This window comes from Geospiza fortis, unplaced genomic scaffold (genome assembly GCF_000277835.1).
Source record: "Geospiza fortis unplaced genomic scaffold, GeoFor_1.0 scaffold485, whole genome shotgun sequence".
In the NCBI taxonomy this organism is placed as follows: Eukaryota; Metazoa; Chordata; class Aves; order Passeriformes; family Thraupidae; genus Geospiza; species Geospiza fortis.
In genome coordinates this window covers 838,979-858,195 of record NW_005054457.1, presented here as the reverse complement: position 1 = coordinate 858,195, position 19,217 = coordinate 838,979, and the positions used below count along the sequence as shown (strand labels likewise).

General features: G+C 52.2%; 1 protein-coding gene across 1 annotated transcript in view; it reads right to left on the bottom strand.

The window, feature by feature from the left end:
* The window catches only part of STX8 (syntaxin 8), a 77,376-nt gene that overhangs the window by 6,879 nt on the left and 51,280 nt on the right, over window positions 1-19,217 (bottom strand). The window contains exon 6 of the mRNA XM_031062700.1: window positions 19,051-19,152. Coding sequence (XP_030918560.1) covers window positions 19,051-19,152 — 102 coding nt within the window. The remainder of the gene's footprint in view (window positions 1-19,050; window positions 19,153-19,217) is intronic.

The following is a 19,217-nucleotide window of genomic DNA, read 5'->3' as shown; positions in this document are numbered from 1 at the left end:
ATTCCTGAGCTCCTGCTCTGCCCTGAGAACCAGAGCTCAGCAAGGGCAGCTCAAAGGCAGGAGGGTTTCCCATGGAAATGAGAAAATTTAAATGATTTTCCCTTCTGAGCCACCAGAAGTGAAGCTCAGAGACAGACATTTGTTCAGAGCTGAAGACAAGGCAAGAGCACAGCAAGAACTGAACTGTCACAAGTTTCAACTTTCAGAGGAGTCTGTGGGAAAGGGAACACTTGGAGCTAAATCTGCAGCTCCTTTAAATAGCAGCAGGTAGCTGGGAGAGGACAATGGTGGAGAAATGGTTCAGGTACCTCTGAGCCACAGTGACTGAACCAGAGAGCTTCATAAAGGAATCCACACCTGAACACCTCCTGCAAAAACACTGGGAAATAAAATCATTGCCTGGGCTCACCAGTGCATCAGGAGCAGGTGTGAGAGGCAGCAGCTTCCCCAGCCCAAAAACCCCAAATCAACCCAAAACTGGCAACCTCAACCCACCTCTGCCTGTTGTGAGGGGTGGGCTGGGACAGAGCTGTGCAATCACCCAGCCCCAAGCTGGAAACATCCTCATGGATTTTCCTTTTGTTCCTCTGAGTGACTTCACAACTTTCCTTGCTTGGCCCCACACCATCACCAGACTCTTTCCAGCCCCAAAGGTCACTGGCAGATGTGGTTACTGGATTGCTTTGCATGTGGCTTGGTTTTTCCCCCTTTTTTAATTAAACAAGCACACACAGACACACAGTTTCCAGCTGTCCTTCCTCCAGACTCCTGGGCATCCTTTCCCTGACATCAGGGACAGCCAGCAGCAGGAGCAGCTGAGGGAAACTCAGCATTTCTGAGCAGCAGAGCTGCAGCCTGGAATGGCACCTGTGCAAGTGTCACACACCTCAATGTGCACCAAAGGTCTCCCAGGAGAAAGGAAACAAAACAGCTCAAAGAAGAGCACAAAGGGTCTAAAAATCCCTTATTTCACGTGAGGGTCACTCAGCTCACTCCAGCAAGCCCAACCAAGCCCCAGGTGTCACCTGAACCCTTCTGCTCTGGGAAAACCAGCAGGAAGGGTGAGAAAGCACAGGTTTAACTGGGATTTCCCCATCTCCAGCAGAAGATACCCCCCCAGGGCATGAGCCCTGAGGAACAGCAGGGTTTGCCATGAACTGTGCCATGGAGCTGTGCTGGGGAGAGCAGCTGGGACCAGGGAGTGCAGCACAGCCAGGGAAAGCTCTCCTGGCCACAGGAAACCCAAGGTTCCTGATGGAAAACCCACCTGATGGGTGGGACCTTGGGCAGCACCGGTCACAGAGCACGGAGGAGATTTCTCCCTGCACTCCCAGCCTGGGGGATTCACCAGGGAATCCCAGCGCTGGGGCAGTGTCCTGAGGCTGGGGCTCCTCTCTCTCCCTGGAGCTTCTCCAGCTCAGCCTCCCTGCCCAGCCCCTGCCCCAGCCCCAGCTCCAGCAGGGGATGCAGCAGCCCAGCCCAGCTGGCAAACTCCAAAGGGTTTTCCTGAAAGGAAGGGTCAGAGCCCAGCCCTGCTACCTGCAGCAGCCTGGGGACAGGCAGAAGCTGTGACAGATGATCTCAGCAGGGAACTGCTGTCCCTGCACCACTCTCCCCAGCAAAAACAAACGGGCAAAGAGAAAGAATCAGATGAAAGGGCAGCTCTGCCGGCCTGGCACAGAAGGGACATCTGCCCACGTCCATCTGCCACCAGCCCCACACCCTGGCTTTGTTTTTGGTGGGGTCACTTGTCTGCCATTGTGGCTGCCTGAACTGCCTCCCCAGGACACCAGGGCCAGACAGGGAAAAAGGTGGCAACCACCAGCTCTGCTCAGATGCATCACTAAATTGTCCCATCAGTCACTTGGGAAAGGATTCTCTTTTGCCTCTGCCTTTGTTTTTCACTCTGGCAAGGGCTGGGATCGCTCCCTCCCTGCTTACATGGACGTATCACAGCACCAAAATTCTTCCAAAGGGTTTCCAGCATCCCATGAAAAAAATAAACAAGAAATAAAAACAATCCCAGCTCAGCCAAATGAGCGGAACAGCAACAGCAACAACCTCAAAGTTTTACTGATCCATCTGACCCTGCAGGGAGAACCTCCCCACGAGGCACTGAGCAAGAAGAACCTACACACAAAAAGATCAGGTTGTGTTCCTGTCACTCATTTAAGGTTGGATTAAGTGCTCCTGAAGGCTGCTCCATGTGTCTCCGATTTGCCCAAGTGCCCTGCTCACCCAGGAATGGCAGGAACTGCTGGAAATGGGCTCTGCTGGCTCCCCCGTGCCCGGGATGCCTGGCTCAGTGGGGCTGAGATTTCCATACAAATTGCAAAGCTCCCAAATGGCTTCCTCAGCGCAGGGCCGGGGGTGGAAACGGGAGAATCGTTAATGATTAGTTCCTTATGGCTCCCACATTCTTGAAGCATATTTCTCGCAGTCCCTGGAACACTCCTGCATTCTTGATTGCAAAATGGCAATAAGTGATTTCCTTTAAAAGCCTCGTCTTTTATTGAAATACTAAAAATACCCCACTAGCCCCAGTGCACTGCAGCCTCTCTCTTTCCTGGACAGGCCCCATCAGCCCTGATGTATTCTGTTTTGAAGACAGCAATAAACATTTCAGCATGGGCCGTTCAATGCACTTCATAATAGATCTTGCATTTCCAGTGGAGCCCTCCTAGCACCATAAATCATCTTTACACAGACTTAAGTATGAGAAACTCCAGCTCAAAACCAGCATGGGCTTTTTTTTTCTTTTTAGAAATTAAGAATGGGCACAAAGCAGTCAAGAATTCAATGTGTGACAACTTCAAACACGAAACCACTGGGCTGACCCTGTAAACCAGGGCTGCTGCAATGGTCAGAGCCACACTGTGCACTGCTGCTCCAGTCAATCCACTCGACACAAACCTGCCCTGGTGGGGTGAAAACACTCAGAGAAACTCCCTGCACACCCACTCTACCCAAACAAACACGGCTTTCAGGTCTGGGACACTCTGGCTGCTGCTGATTTCAAAAGCCACAGATGAAGATTAATGACACTGCACGCCTGAACTGCTCCCACACACCCAGAACTCCTCTGGTTTCTCCAGTCCATGCAGACTGGAAGCCCAAACTGCTTCTGCCCAGACCCCTCTGCTCAGGATGTCTCTCTCCATCTGCTGCAGAGCTTGGAGAAAGCTCAGAGAGAATTCCAGGTACACAGCAAGGAGGCTCCTGCCTGAGCCAGGGAGGCCAGGGAGCTGCTGAGGGACCTCACAGCCGGGATTCCTTGGATGGAGCCCAAGTTGTGCCCATTTGGGAACCCGTGGGAACCCTTGGGAAGGCCAGGGAGCTGCTGAGGGGTCCCACAGCCTGGATTCCCTGGATGGAGCCCCAAGATGCCCCCACAGCCCCAGCTGCTCTCAGGAAGGCTCCTCCCAGCCCACCAAAGCTGCTTTGGGAAGCCCAGCACAGCAGGGACAGAACCCTGGAGTGCGAGATGGATTTTCACCTCAAACACAAAAGGCAAAAAGCCTTGGTGTCCTCCTGGCTGGATCTTTAAACACCCAGGTGAAACGTCCTCGATTTTAACACCAACACCCCTTTGGATTCAGTTCCAGCCCAGTTTCTGCTGGGTGCAGCCTGCCTGGAGAATTCTTGACACACATACAGCTGTTGTTTTGTTGGGAATCGTGTTTTCACAACTCAAAGAACAATCCTGCTTTTAGAAACTTGCTCAACCTTTGGCAATGCAGCCTAATCAGCAGAGAAACTGCAGAAAGCAGCAACCAAATCCTCCTTATTAATACCATTTACAGCTGCTAACAACTCCAAGAACCTTCTAGAAATGCCAAGGGAAACAGGGTGGGTGAAACAATCCCTTGCAAAGCACTGAGCCAATATACACAAGAATTGTGATAAGAAATTAGGTTTGACTTGCACAATCACTTTAAAAGGTTTTGGAAAATAGAGTCAGAAGAGCAGGAGGCTGATAAAATAACAGAGTTCAGTAGCAATGCAAAAATTTCGTGCAGATGAAGTGGGGAATTCAATCCTTGCTGAATTCTTGACATCATTTAGATGTTAACAGAAGTTTCTTCCCCAAAAAAAGAAGGCAAGGCATCTTCAAAGCCCACACACAGATCCCTGACTCCTATATGCAGAGTACTACACAGAACTATTTTGGGTTTGGACGACTGCATTGTCTCATGTGTCAGGATGACTATTTGATTTTCTTTTATTCTTTAATTTCAGCCTCGAGCAGAGCCAAACCTGCACAATTTATGCACGTGCAGTGCAAGAGGTCCCCTCTCATTTTGTGTCAAAAAAAAAAGAAAAAAAGAAGAGAGAGGAGGAGGGAAAAACCACAGCATCATTTCATCCCCGTGCCTTCCTAAAACCTGAGAAGTTTATGGGCTCTTCACTCCAGGGCCCTGCTTTGCCTCCCCACAGGACAGCTCCAGCTGCCCCAGCAGCTGCACAAAGGAAATGAGGAAATCACTCTGGGAACGGCGTGCTGGGGACACCCGGCACGGGTGACAGGAGCAGGGTGACACTGCTGTGTCACTGCTGTGTCACTGTGTCACTGTCACTGTGTCACTGTCACTGTGTCACTGCTGTGTCACTGTGTCACTGTCATTGTGTCACTGCTGTGTCACTGCTGTGTCACTGTCACTGTGTCACTGTCACTGTGTCACTGCTGTGTCACTGTGTCAGTGTCACTGTGTCAACTGTGTCACAGCTGGGAACAGCGTGCTGGGGACACCTGGCACGGGTGACAGGAGCAGGGTGACACTGCTGTGTCACTTTCATTGTGTCACAGCTGTGTCACTGTGTCACTGTCACTGTGTCACTGCTGTGTCACCATGTCACTGTATTACTGTGTCACCATGTCACCGTGTCACAGCTGTGTCACTGTGTCACTGTGTCACTGCTGTGTCACCATGTCACTGTATTACTGTGTCACTGTGTCACAGCTCTGCAGCCCCACAGAGCCCTGGCAGAGCCTGCAGAGAGCAGCACGGGCTGGAACCTTCCCTGGTGCCTCTGACGTTGTTGTGTCCCCTCCCTGGCAGTGCCCAGGGCCCGGCTGGGCAGGGCACAGTGGGAGGTGTCCCTGCCATGGCTGGGGTGCCACTGGATGTCCCTCCTCTAAGGTCCTTCCCAACCCACCCCACTCCAGGATTCTATATTTTGCATCACATTTTCCTTATGGAGAACATTTCCCCTTTTCAGCTCCTTAAGGTTATTCCCAGATATGTGTGGGGGCTGACAGAGAAAAAAGGTAAATATATAAAATTAAGGGGAAAAAATATCTGTGTAAGGATTGGAGCCTGTATCAAACAAACAACCAGCATGAAAATACTTGGGAGCCATTAGCTGCCTGATTTACTAATTTCTTTTTTTTTCCTGGAGTCTAATCCTACGGTTAAATCTACAGAGCTTTTCCCCTCACACTTGTAGGGGGAGAAGAAACCCCCCCAGCAGGGAGGCACACAAATCTCCCTGGACCATTTGTCTGAGTGCTGCTCTGCCCAAAGCCAGGATGCTGCAGCTGCTTTTGCAATAGCTCTGTTTTGATAGAATTACCAGCACTGTCCCTTATTAATCATGTTGCCACTACAGGTCCCTCTGGAGCATTTGCTTAGCCCATACTTTTCCAAACTCTTCCAGTTTCCTCTGCATTTATTAAAAGATGACCACAGTTAAAGCAAACCCCTGCTACTACAGAACAGAAGGGAAAAGAAGGGGGGAGAGAGGGAAAATCACCTTTAGCCATGGCTTTTCCTCTATTCCCAGAAGAACCTCCCCCAAAGCACGGGGCTCAGTCTTTGTCTTGCTGGCTGTTTAAGGTAGCATTAAGATTCAAGGAACACTTCCCTGGATGCCACTGTTTGAGCTGGGATCATTGGAAGAAATTTGGAATTGGCACAACCCCTGAGTGCCCACAATCCCTGAGCTCCTGCAAGTGCTGCAGAGCCAGGCTGGAGTGCTCTGCTGGCACGGAGGGCACTGCTGGGCATGGAGGGCACTGCTGGACATGGAGGGCACTGCTGGCATGGAGGGCACTGCTGGGCATGGAGGGCACTGCTGGACATGGAGGGCACTGCTGGCATGGAGGGCACTGCTGGACATGGAGGGCACGGAGGGCACTGCTGGCATGGAGGGCAGGGCAGCTCCCGGGGTCCCTGGGCAACTCCTAGAACCCTGCCCTTCCCCAGGGCCCTGCTCTGGGGCTGGCAGCACCATGGATGTGGGACTGACCTGAGCTGACCTCCAGCCCCTGCCCTGCTCCCGGGAGGCTCCGTGTGTGCCACGGATCAGCCACGGATGCAGGAGAGTTCTGCTCCTGCCAGTGCCCACTTCCCACGCCAGACCTGGAGGATGCCATCACTGCAGGAAGGTTCTGCTCCTGCCACTCTGCCAGTGCCCTTTTCCTACCCCAGACCTGGAGGATGCCACAAATCAGCCACAGCTTGGGGAGGGTTCTGCTCCTGCCAGCTCTGCCATCCCCTTTTCCTACCCCAGACCTGGATGATGCCATCACTGTGGGAGGGTTCTGCTCCTGCCAGTCCTTGTTTCCCACCCCAGACCTGGATGATGCCACATATCAGCCACAGCTTGGGGAGGGTTCTGCTCCTGCCACTCCTCGTTTCCCAGCCCAGAGCTGAGGATGGGCTCCCAAGGAAGGGGATCTGCAGTGCACACAAAACGCTGCCTAGGAAAGCTTCCCACCGACTCCACGTGGGCTCTGACTGGGAAGATCCCCATTTATCCCCCAGATTTCACATTGTTTTGTGGACTCTGCTGTCTGCAAAGCATTAACTCCAACCAAGTGATACAATTCTGCTAAAATTACACTCCTAAGCCACATCTTTCTGAGTCACAGAACAAATATGCCTGTGCAATTGAAATAAAACCTGCACAGTTTCACAGTTTCTCCAGTGCTTCAGCCTCTCCTTCTGCCTCTGCTCCCACCAAGGCAGCACAGGCTGACGACGTATCACAGAGCCCATCTCCAAGCAGGAATTCCACTCACAGGGTTTGGCTTTAGGAGTAGGCCAATTAAAAACAGAGATGAGGGGATGCTTATCCTTTTATTTTTAGCACAATCAAGGTCTGGTGGGAGGGAATCCTAATAAAATTTTAAAGGGAACACTTCTAATGGAGCATCCTTAATTTTATAATGAAGAGGTGGATGCAGTGATTAGTTTCTGCTTACTAGCAGCTTTTTTTTTTTTTTTTTTGCTATTTTGATATTGTTCACTGTGGTTTTCATGGCTTTGAGGGGAGGTTTTTAGCAGGACCAGCTGCCAAGAACATCTCCCAGTTAGCTGCTTTGGTCATCAGTCAGTAGCTGCAGTTTCTATCTGCAAATCCAATAATTCCAGAGCTACCAAACATCATTTTCCCTCGAGATTAGTTTTGGTGGAGAAAAACACCCTTTGGAAGGCAAACCAATTTTTTTTTTTTAATTTAAGTATTTTAGCTATCAAAACACATGGTGCAGCCTGGAGTGGAGCTGCCCATAAAAGCTCTGCTCCTCAGCCAGCCTGCCGGTGAACATGGGAAAGCAGCAGCTCCAGCTGCTCCAATTAACTCCCAGCACCTTCCCCGGAGCCCAGACAATCCCGGGCTGCTTGTCATGCAAACAGCCTGGGAGCTGCATTCTCCAGAGCAGGGTAAGGGACTGAGTTAAGCAGATTACTGGGGAAGGAGTCACACTCAGCAGCTTTATGAGACGATTAGACCCTGGGAAATTCACACCCCAAATCCCCCAGCCCTGACAGAGCACACTTGCTCCAGGGCTGATCCCCAGCTCCAGGATCCAGCTCAGTCAGGAACCTCCCTGGCAGCACCAAACATTCCCTTCGCAGTGAACTTCCACCAGCTCTTCCCCCAGCCAGAAAGGGAGATTCTGATAAAATTGTACAGGGGGAGAGGTGGCAGCAGCGTTTAGCAAGGCAGCAGCTCGTGCTGAAACAACTGCTCAGAAAGAGCTGCTCTCCCTCTCACCAGCGGGTTTGGAGAGAGGCTGGCACCAGCAGCATCACCCAGAGCATCACCCAGAGCATCACCCAGAACATCACCCAGAACATCACCCAGAGCCCCCCTGGGCTGGCACCAGCAGCATCACCCAGAGCATCACCCAGAGCATCACCCAGAGCCCCCTGGGCACCTGGGGCTGCAGGGAGAGCAGCAATGCCCTGCCCTGGGCACTGAACAAACCCAACACAGCACCAGCAGCAGCTCCTGCAGCCCACACAGGGGAAATGATCCCACTGTGACAGGAGATCCCCAGCTCTGGGCACCTGGGGCGCTGAGACCCCAGCAGGGTCTGGCTGCCCCATGGCAGAGGGGAGATGCCCCTGCCTGCACAAACCATGGCCTGGCAGAGCACTGAGAGTGCCATTCCCTGCCTGCAGAGCTGGCACAGGGGCTCAGGGTGCCATTCCCTGCCTGCACAGCTGGCACAGGGGCTCAGGGTGCCATTCCCTGCCAGCAGAGCTGGCACAGGGGCTCAGGGTGCCATTCCCTGCCTGCAGAGCTGGCACAGGGGCTCAGGGTGGCATTCCCTGCCTGCACAGCTGGCACAATCCTGACTTTCTGCCAGCTCATGGCACCATGAGGAGTGACAGGTTCTGGGAGAGGCTGTTCCAGACAGGGCTTTGTGATACTTCATGGAACAAAGGACTCTGAGTTTAACAGGATTATTATTGCACAGCACTATTATTGCACAGCATTATTCAGCAGCCCCCACGATCTGAAGCATTACAAACCCCCCTTTTCTGGATCTGTAGAAAGGAAAGGTGTAACCCCCTCACTCCAGAGAAGGTGAGTGTGCCAAGAGCTCTCCCTCCTACCTGGGGTATTTTTATCAGAGATGTCTCTAAAAATACTTCTCAAAGAAAGTCTCTTATGCAAGAATTAGACAGCTCAAGACCCCAGAAGTGCAGTCTAGCTCCACCAAAGGAGACTCCTCCAGCAGGGATGGTCTCACCCTGGTACCAATGGGACAAAGGGCACAAACCCCGTGGGCAGCCTGACAGAAGGGCTCATCTGCATGGTGGGACAGCTCTGAAAGGAAAGCACAAGGCTGAGTGCTCCTGCTGAGAGAGCTGAGGTTGTTCAGCCTGGAGAAGGCTCCAGGGAGAGCTCAGAGCTCCTCCAGGGCCCCCAGGACAAGGCCTGGAGGGATAGACACAGGGAATGGCCTCAAGCTGAAGGAGGGTAGGGTTAGATGGGAAATTAGGAACAAACTGTGCCCTGGCAGGGTGGGCAGGCCCTGGCACAGGTGCCCAGAGCAGCTGTGGCTGCCCCTGGATCCCTGGCAGTGCCCAAGGCCAGGCTGGACACCGGGGCTGGGAGCACCTGGGACAGTGGGAGGGGTCCCGGGGACAGTGGGAGGTGTCCCTGCCATGGCAGGGGTGGCACTGGCTGGGCTCTGAGGTCCCCTATCCAATCCAAACACTTCTGTGAGTCTCTGAAGACTGAAGAGCAGAAATCACACATTTCCTGCCTCCCTGATCCCCATTTATTTCTTGACTAATGCTGAATGAAGGCATGAAAAGGAGATGGGGTCCCCCCCCCATCCCATCCCATCCATCCCCATCCCATCCCATCCCATCCCATCCCATCCCATCCCATCCCATCCCTGCCAGCCTCATTAGGGATGCCCAGCATCACCCTGCAGACAAAGCCACAGCAAACAAAGTGTGGGGAGAAGGGGGAAGGGGGGGAAGGGGATTTTTTCCCTTTTTCTGCAAAGAAAGGAGTGTGGAGGAATTCCTCATTCACTGATCTGGAGAATGCATTAATATCCCAAGTGTTGGCACAGCCCCCCATGCTCGGGGGACCAACAATGACTCCGAGTCTGGGATCTTCAAATAAACCCCCCCTGCTGTCATGGCCACCAGGAAAGAGAATAACAGCAATATTAGCTGACCTTCATCTTCTTGTTTCCCCAGACCTGACTGCTAGACCTCTGTTTGCCTGTTACTAGGATTTCTTGGCTGAAAAATGTGAGCATTTCCTAGACGATAAAGAGGCAGTTTATTAGGTAAATAAACCAGGCCCTGAGCAGCCTCTGCTGCCTGATAATGAGGAGGGAAGGAAAGGCCCAGACCTCCCTGCACCACCTAAAATAACCCCAATCAGGGCTCTCTGGCTACCACCACACGCAGATTTTTCAACAGACAGTTAATGAACAAGAGAAGGTCATTCCAGCCCAGCCAACTTGTGCTCAAAACCATTTGCTGAGAACACTACAGGCCATAAAAATCCCAGCAGGCACTGTCTGTATCCTATAAAACTGTCCCTCTGTGGAAGCAGATAGCAGTTTAAAATAAGTGTATTCTTTCAGGCTCCTGACAAAAGGAAGATGTTTACAGAGGAGAGCCTGGGGACACCCTGCACCCTCCCCTGCTTCCCTCAGCCCCAGGAGCCACAGTGACAATCATCATTAATTATCAGGCACACAACAACCCCAGGGTGAGGTGCAAGCCCACAGCACCTCCCTCAAAAGGCTGCTGCAAACTGCAGCCAAGTTTTCCAAGTTTTCCCAATGCACCTCGCAGATAAATGCAATAACCAGGCGGATTCAGAAAGCGTGGCTTGCAAAATGAAACTTCACTGAAACAGAGCCAGTGGCACCACTCTCCTTGCCAAAAGAGAGATGTTCTGGTGCAGGATTTTTGATTGTTTAGGAGATGAGTATTACACAGGAGCTACTGTGTGTCCCAGTCCATCTGTGATACAACACAACCTCAATGCAGCCAGTGCCCCACGAGCCACAGCCCCACACCCACAGAGCCCAGAGCCCCCAGAATGTCACACCAAGGCCACTGGCACAGGCTGACCATCCTGCAGAGAAGCAGCCAGGCTGCACATTCCAGCCCAGACCTGGCTCCTGCCACCAGCTCCCAGCTGGGCTCACAAACAGCTGTGACATTCCAGGGTCACTGCTCTGCTTCCCCCAGCAAGGTCACTGCAAACAGCAGCTCCAGGGTGGCACAGCAGCTTCAGTGTGAGCCCTGTCACCCTGTGTGACATCCAGCACCCATCCCCTCCGTGTGACACTGAGCAAAGGGTGCAGAGCCCACCTGGAGCCTGGGCGAGCAGACAGGCAGCCCAGGTGACAGTGACATTGAAGGGATCTCCCCCAGGGCTGCACAAAAATCTCCATTTTCACCTCAAGTCAGGACATTTCCTAAAGCAACAGCAGAGCTGACCAATCCCCCACAAGGGCAGGGCTTTCCTGCTGCTCTCCCCATGAGGACACTGCTCCTCCAGCCCACTGGCACCATGGCAGGAGTTCCACTGCACTTCTGCAAAACAAGGAGTATTTGAGATCCCAGCCCCTGTTGATTTACATCCCCGGGTTCTGCTGGGATCAGCATCCTCCACACATCTCAGAAAGCCCTGAAGAGACAACACAACCACTTGTCCCCAGCAGCCTCATTTCCCCCTGACCACATCCTCCGTGCATTGTTGTGGCCCTGCAGTGCCCAGGGCTGGGCAAGAGCAATTCCAGATGCTGCCCCTCGCTCTGCTCTGGCCTTGGCAAACACAAAATTCCAGATGCTGCCCCTCTCCCTGCCCTAGCCAAGCACAAAATTCCAGATGCTGCCCCTCTCCCTGCCCTGGCCTTGGCAAACACAAAATTCCAGATTCTGGCCCCTGGGCTTGCCTGGGCACTGCATGCTCAGCCCAGCTCTGGCTGGGGGATCCAGGGTAACACCGCCAAGGGAGGCTGCAAAAGGCTCAGCATTCAGGAGCCAAAGATGAAGACAGAATTTCAGTCTGCAGGAATCACTACAAACCTTTGACCCAGATGATTTCCCCCCTGCTTTGGGTTTGAACGTGGCACGAAATCCCCGAGCCTGAGCACCGTTGGATTTCAGCTCCAGATCAGGGAGAGCAATTATTTTGTCATTGAGCATATTAGGAAAGAAAAGGCAGAAGGAGGCAAGTTTGAGCCTCTTTGGTAATGTACAAATTAATACATTTCATCACTGTTTTCAGAAATATAAATTAATGATTTAATTCTGCAACACATATCCTTGGAAACCGAGCTGTAAGCAGTCGCGCTTGGATGTTTCACACAATTCCATTTTCTCAATATTGAAATCCAATTAATTGCTTGGCCTTTTGCAGTGATGGGCAGCTTGGGTGAGCAGGGTGCCCAGGGGCTTATTTAGCACCAGATTTGCAGGATCCCACTACGTGGGCTGACAACAGCTGCTCTAAATCTCCTGCTAGGTATGAGCAGGCTCTGATGAGGTTCAGTCTGTTTGAACAGCTGCATATGCAAATGTAATTAAGAAGATCTCGATTGCCTTTTGCTCCCCCTCTCTGTGTCTCCTGATGAGGAGGGATGGCATTTCACTGCTCCAGGCTTCAGCCTCTGCCTGACTGACACCTCGCAGCCCAGGCCCAGAAATGCCACTCTGGGGTGTCCCTAAAGCCAGGAATGGAGGCAGGAGTGATGCACCCCTCACCCTGAGCCTCAGCAGGACAGGTACCCCAAAATCAGGGATCCCTCCAGAGCCAGAGGGGAACTGCAGCACCCACACAGCTGCCACCCACAAAACATAGGGAAGAAACAGCTCTGAGTATCCCCAGGTCTGAGCAACCTGGGCAGGATGGAGGCTCCAGAGCAAACCAAGGCTAATTAGAACAGGAAGCCAAAAATTAAAGAGGGTAAAAACCACTGGGAGTGCACTGAGAGGAAATCAGATCACACAGGGCTAACCAGGTTAGCTGGTCAGACAGTGAATTTTGTAGACAAAGGAAGTGACAGATCCTACCCACACAGACTTCAGCAAAGTGATGCAGCCCCAGATGGGAAAGCCTGGAATGAAAACCTGGGGATCAGCAGAGCTGGAAGGGCAGGAAACTGGTGAGAGGGGAAGTGGCGTTGAAAGAAGGAGCAGAATGGATGGAGGTCACTGGCAGAGCTCCTCCAGGAATGGTCAGCAGGCTGAGCTTATTAAATGTTTTTATTAATGACCTTGGCACGAGAAGTGAGTGTGCTAATGAAATCTGCTGCTGACACAAAGCTGGAAAGCAGCAGCAGCACACAGGAAAGCTGGGACTGGAAAAGGGAAAAAAATGGGAAACTGTGAAGATGAATGGAGAAAGGGTGAAATTCCACAGGATGGGAGAGGAAGCCACGCTCTGGGGACAAACAATAGTTTTTGCTGGGAGTTGGAAAGAAAATGAACTCGAGTGGAAAATGTTCAAGAGTGAGAAAGGCCCAAGCAAGCAGCTCAAACCAAAATGACTGAGGCATCAACGTGCTGGACTTGCAGTATGTCCAACAGCCAGAGAAGAGCTGGAGCTGCTGGACAAGCCAGGTTACAGGGTTTACAGAAACCCAGGGCTGTGAGCAGCCCCAGGCATGCTGCACTTGATTCCTGTGCTTAAACATCCAAAAGGTTTAAGTAGGAAGGAGTATTAAAAAAAGACTTGGCAGAAACCAGATTAATTCAGGAGATTAAAATGTAAAGACAGTTGTTCAGCCCTGCCAAACAAAGCTGGGAGGGCACACTGAGGGATCTCCTGGACACACACATTTAAGGGAAAAAATAAAAAAGAGGAGAGAACTATTCAGGACAGCAGAACAAGGGCTGCACGTGGGCATCATGAAGTATCCCTGACAGGTCCAGGCTGGAAATAAGTTTATGACCATTTCAGCCTTCCAATAGGAGTAATGGGGGGGAAAAAACAAGCTTGTTCTCAGAAATTGATCCTGAAGGGATCCTCTGACCCAGAAGGTCCCATCTTTTCCTGCTCAACACACACAGGGCTGACAGCACCAGGACATGCTGTGCTTCCACCTGGGACTCATAAAGCAAATCCAAACCACCTTTCTTTTATAAAAAAACCCTTTTTATGACTGCTTAGGTCCATCCTCTTTCATCAGCTGAATCCATTCCAACACCTCAGCACCAGCAAATATTTGAGAAGTGAATACAGTGAGTGTGAGGAGGAGGAGGAAGAGGAGGCAGAGCAAGGCCAGGAGCTGGCTGGAGGGCACAGGGGCACTGCAGGAGTGGGCACCAGGCTGGGACACTGCCACCAGGCTGGGGACATTGCCCCCAGCACAGTCCCCTCTCAGGAAAACATCTCAAGAGCCAGGCCAAGAGACGTCATGCCACCAGAGGCTGGACAGGTGACTCAGAGCAGGGCAGTTGTCAGGGCAGCTCTGACAGGGAGGAATATCAGAGTAACCTCTGCAAGAGTCAGATTGCAGGAAAGGCTGATTTCATGGCAACTGAACCAGCTCCTCCTCCCCACTGAGCAAAAAACAAATGGATGGGGACTTGCTCATCTAAACACACAGGAAACGTCAGAGGAACAAACCTGAGCAGCTGCCATCGTAATTTATAAAACAAATTAAATCCACGGCAAAAATAAGCAAAACTTAGAACAGAGAGATCACAGAACCTGGCAGGAAAAGGCCCCAGCCTGCATGAATCATTATTTTCTAGAGGAAACCTTATATAATCCAAGCTACCCTGTTTTAAAACAAACCAAACCTTCCAAAAAGTCCAATGAACGGGTTTAGCAAAGCTCTGGTTTTCATTCAGGTGTTTTGGGAAGGTTAAAACAAGTCACCCACCTGGTGCAGATTAATCTGCTGCAGTTTCCACCCTGCCCTTGGCACCCCCAGCCCCTCCCTGGGCAGGAGGGGAGCTGAGCCCTCACCTGGCCTCAGGGAGGTGCTTGCATTGCATTGCCACCTGCTGGAACAGCAGGAAAGCAGGGACAGGGACAAACTGCTCTGTGCTCCCCAGGACACAGCTCCTGCCCCAGGAGGGACCTGCTGAGCCTGCTCCTCACTCTCATTTATCTGAGAGGGCAGAGGGGTGCACACAGGAGAACGAGGTCTGCTGCCCTCAGGCTGCTGGGAACGGGATGGACACAGACTCACCCGCTGGAAATAAAAGCTCCCTCTTTTCTTTTTCTGCTTGTTTTTACTGGGACAAAGTCATGGTTTTCTGCGCTGCTTCCCCAGGAAACAAGAGCAGCAGGAGAACACAGAGAGGGACTGGGGTGGGAGCAGCAGTGCCCAGCTCCCCTCCCCAGAATCCATCCGTCAGCAGGACCTGAAGCGTTTCTGACCCCACACATGGCACAGCTGAGGTGCAACCACCTCTGCACAGGTCATGTCTTTGGACCTTTTCGACCTTGTATGTAGCTTAGAATTTTGCATTCTACTAGTGTGAGGAAAGCTACTGCGATTAGGATTGGTAGGGCATAGGAGAGGGCTATGATGAGGTTAATTAGAAGTGGGTAGTTGGTCATGGGAGGAAAGGTGGTTTGGGTTAAGCTAGGGAGAGGATTTGAACCTCTGATTTAAAGGACTTAAGCCTTTTGCATTTTCCGAGCTCTGCCACACTACCTGGTCCTTTTCTTGCACAGGTGGCATGAGCACCCCAAATCCCCTTGGCTGCTCCAGACACAAACATTGAGGATGTTCTTATCATAGCCAAAGCCTGGCTTAACCATCCTCTCTACTCATGGTCTTTAGGGAAGTAACCAAACAAAAAATCCCACTGCAAAACTGAAGGATGGGGGAAGGTTACCCCAAAAGCACCAAACCCCTGGTTCCCCCAGCATCTCTACATTAATTACACTTCAATTTATTTGCAAATTTTTAAATGCAGTTCTTAAGAGGACGTTCTAAGGGTTAAAGTTTCTAATAAAACCATTTATTGAGAAATGGTTAGTGAGTGTTACTCTGCAGAAAGCCCTAGAGGTGCCCAGACTGGCAGAGAGAGGACAAAGCAGCCCAGGAGCAGCCGAGGCGAGGCTGAGAAGGCAGGACAGTGCACAGAGCCATTCCTGGGGCAAAGCTGGTGCAGGCAGCCTGGCACTTGACTGATGGGCTGGGTGAACACCCTGCTGAAAGCTCAATGCAAATTTCTGAAATCTAAGAATCTTATATGTCCCAGCACCCCTGCTAATGCCCAGCACTCGCTGGGAAGGGAGAAAACAATGCCAGGCACTGTGCAAACATTTGCCTGCGGATGACTGATGATTTTCAACAATAATTTCATAAATGCAGAGGCTGGAGTCCATCCCGTGGTTATCCCTGCACTGCAATCCTGGGAGTGCCCAGTTCCACCAGTGTGGGGCTGCCTGAGGCCACTGGGGAGACAGGACAGCCTTCCCTGGGCATGGCAGGGGCTGCCACTGTCAGCAGCTCTGGGACAGCCAGAAAAATGGCTCTGAAAATCGGCTGTGAACGGAACAACCCCCCCAGGAGCAGCTGAGGGCTGTGCCAGGCTGAGGGAATGCCCAGGGCACAGCCCCAAGGGCAGCACTGGGCTCACCACAGGGCACTGGGAACAGCCCCACAGCTGGAAATGGGGTTTGCATGAGAGGCAGATGTTGAAATATTGATTAAAGCTGGGCTTCACCAGCAATCCTTTGATTTCCTGATGATACTGGCTGCTAACAAAGACACACCCATTAATGCATGACATTCTTGCTTGTAAAACAGGGATTATTCCATTATTGCAGCCAGGGTGCTCTGCTCGTATCCACAGCCCCTGGCTCCAGCACAGGCACTCAGCAGCAGAATAAAAAGACATCACCATTTCAAAAAGGAGGGGAAAACACATTACCAACCACAGCTGGAGCAGAGGGGAGACGGGTCTGGGGGAGCAAGGGGGAGGGCTGAGCACTCACCCTGCTTTGAATCCAAAGCAAGGCACCAAACCCAGAGAGTTACTGAACTTGATCAATGTAATTTGATCAAATTTAAATGATAAACAAGCACTCTGGCAGGGTCCCCTGGCAGGTGCCAGTTTTCCTGCTGCTTGGCCTCGTTCCAGGGATAATCCCATGGGTATTTCTGACCCCAGTGCACCAGTTCATCCCAGTGCCAGGACGAGGGTGGAAGGGGATGGGAGGAATGCTGCTGACGCCTGTGTCCTCAGCATCGCTGCTGCACAGCTCACGCCTGGGCAGGAGGAAGCAGCCAGCTGAGGCAATTTGGTGTTTGCTTATGCCCAAATTGTTATGCAAACACAGGAAGACCTATGGGAGCAGAGGGAGCAGGCACCAGAGGCTGCACTTCTCACCAAAGCCAAATGTTTTTCAATGTGCAAAGGGTGAGAGAGGTCACCCCCAAGGAATCCAGGCCAGGATCCTCCCAGCCTTCCTTCTCCCATCCTCCTCCTCCTCCTCTGAAATTCCCCAGGCAGCCAGGATGGGCTTCCCCAGTTAAAGAGACAGCCTCATCATCATGCAACATGTCTGGGGCTGCACTTGCACGAGGAACCCAAAAATGGGGAGAAATCCCCCCTGGACCCCGTGGGACTGACTCCCTGCCCACCCCCATCCCAAGCTGGGCTGCCCTGGACTCGTGAGGAAAACGAAGCCACAGGAATTAAGGGGAGACCCCAAAGGCACACAGGGCTACTCAGCATCATTCAAGTGCACTCAGTTTTAAATTAAACCCATCTTGCATCAACATCCAAGATCTAAAATAAAAGAGTCAGTCGTGAACTCTGCAGTCACGCCTTTAATTCCAGCTGCAGTTGGTACGGGAGAGCTCAGAGACAAATGACTCTGACAAGTCAACTTTAACCTCCAGAAGAAGCCACAGGTTTTCATCAGCCTCCATCAACCAAGCTTCCAAAACCTTATCACGGATGGAGAGCCAAATAAATCCCTGGAGTTGTCAGTGCTGCAAAGATGCTTCCCTGCCAGTGAGAGCTGGGGAGCTCTGCAGGCAGAGCCTCACTGCACAGAGGGAAATCTGCCACCAGCCACAGCCAGGCTGGGACCACCTCAGCCCTTGGATTCCTCCTCACTGGGCTACATAAACCCAATTTCAGCAACTTCTGAGTCAGAATTCTGTAGAGCACTGCGAGTCTTTTGGAATGACAAAAACCACAAAAGCTGCTCCAGACCTGAACTGGCACCACCTCCCCAGGGACTTCATCCCCCAGTCAGTCACTCTCCCACACAAAGACACTTTCTCCACCATCCACAGCATCCAGCATCCTCTCCTGGTGAGAGCTCCAGCCCTCAGCCCTTCACCCAAACCTGCCTGTGGATATCCCTGTCCTTGGCTCTCCGCAGAGCGAGGCCAGTTTAGTTTAGCAGCTTGCACATCACTGCAGGGGTCACCAGGAAGGATTTCATGCCTGGCAGGCTCTGAGTGCTGCTGGGCTAGGAGCTCATTCCTGCAGGACACCCCAGGAACGCCCCTGCAGCCCCACTCCCTGCTGTGCCAGCTTTGTGAGAGCTGGTAGCAAGTTTGTGTAAAGCTAATTAACATGCACCGCTCTAATTTCAAACCGTTTCTTACAATCAGGACATTGTGCAAGGCTGGAGTCAAATGGCTGAAGGGAATTAACTGCACCAGCACTTCAGCCCAGCCAGCCAGAGCTGCTGGAGATGTGTGGAGTGCTGGATTGTGTCTGTGAAAGAAGCTGTCCTCGGGGGGGAGCATTGCACAGCAATTAGCAACAGTTAATAACTGCACATCCTCAGTGAACAACTGCCCTGGTGATGCCTCAGGTTCAGCTTTTCTATTTTTCACATTCTGTGCTGCCTAGGTGTGCAGTTCTGAGCTTCACATTATAGGATGCTGAGCTCTGTGCACAGAGCAGGGAGACAAAACAATTCCTGCTCCAGCTGGGCACCAAGGACAAATGATCCAAATCTCAGCCCCAAGAGCACAAACACCGTGGGCTGGAGAGAGAAAAACAAGCAGGGTGGGACTGCAGGGGCTAAAGCTGGAATGGGACAATGAACTGCAAGATGCAAATGGAGCAGAACTGATCCAAGGGAGAGACCCCGTGCCTGGTCGTGCATTTTGGGGCCATTTTGGTTCATCTTGGGTGCAGCCCTGGCTGGGCTCTTGTGCTGCCCAAGGTGGATCCATGGAGGAGATGCTTTGAATAAATCCCTGCTTTATTCTGGACCTCTGCCCAGCCTCTGCTCCAGCTCAGCCCCCAAGGCAGCCCTGTCTGTGTGTTTGCCCTGCACCCCTGGGTGTTTCCCTGCACCCCCGGGTGTTTCCCTGCAGCCCTCTCCTACCACAGGACGTGGATTTCCTCTCCACCGCCTGCACGTGCCGTGTCTGGCTGCGCAGCCGCCCATCCGTGCTCTCCACCAGGCTCGTCAGGTCATCGATGATCTCTGGGGAAAGAGGAACAGAACATCAAATCTGAGCCCACAGCACCCCTGCCCAGCCTCCCTCCTGC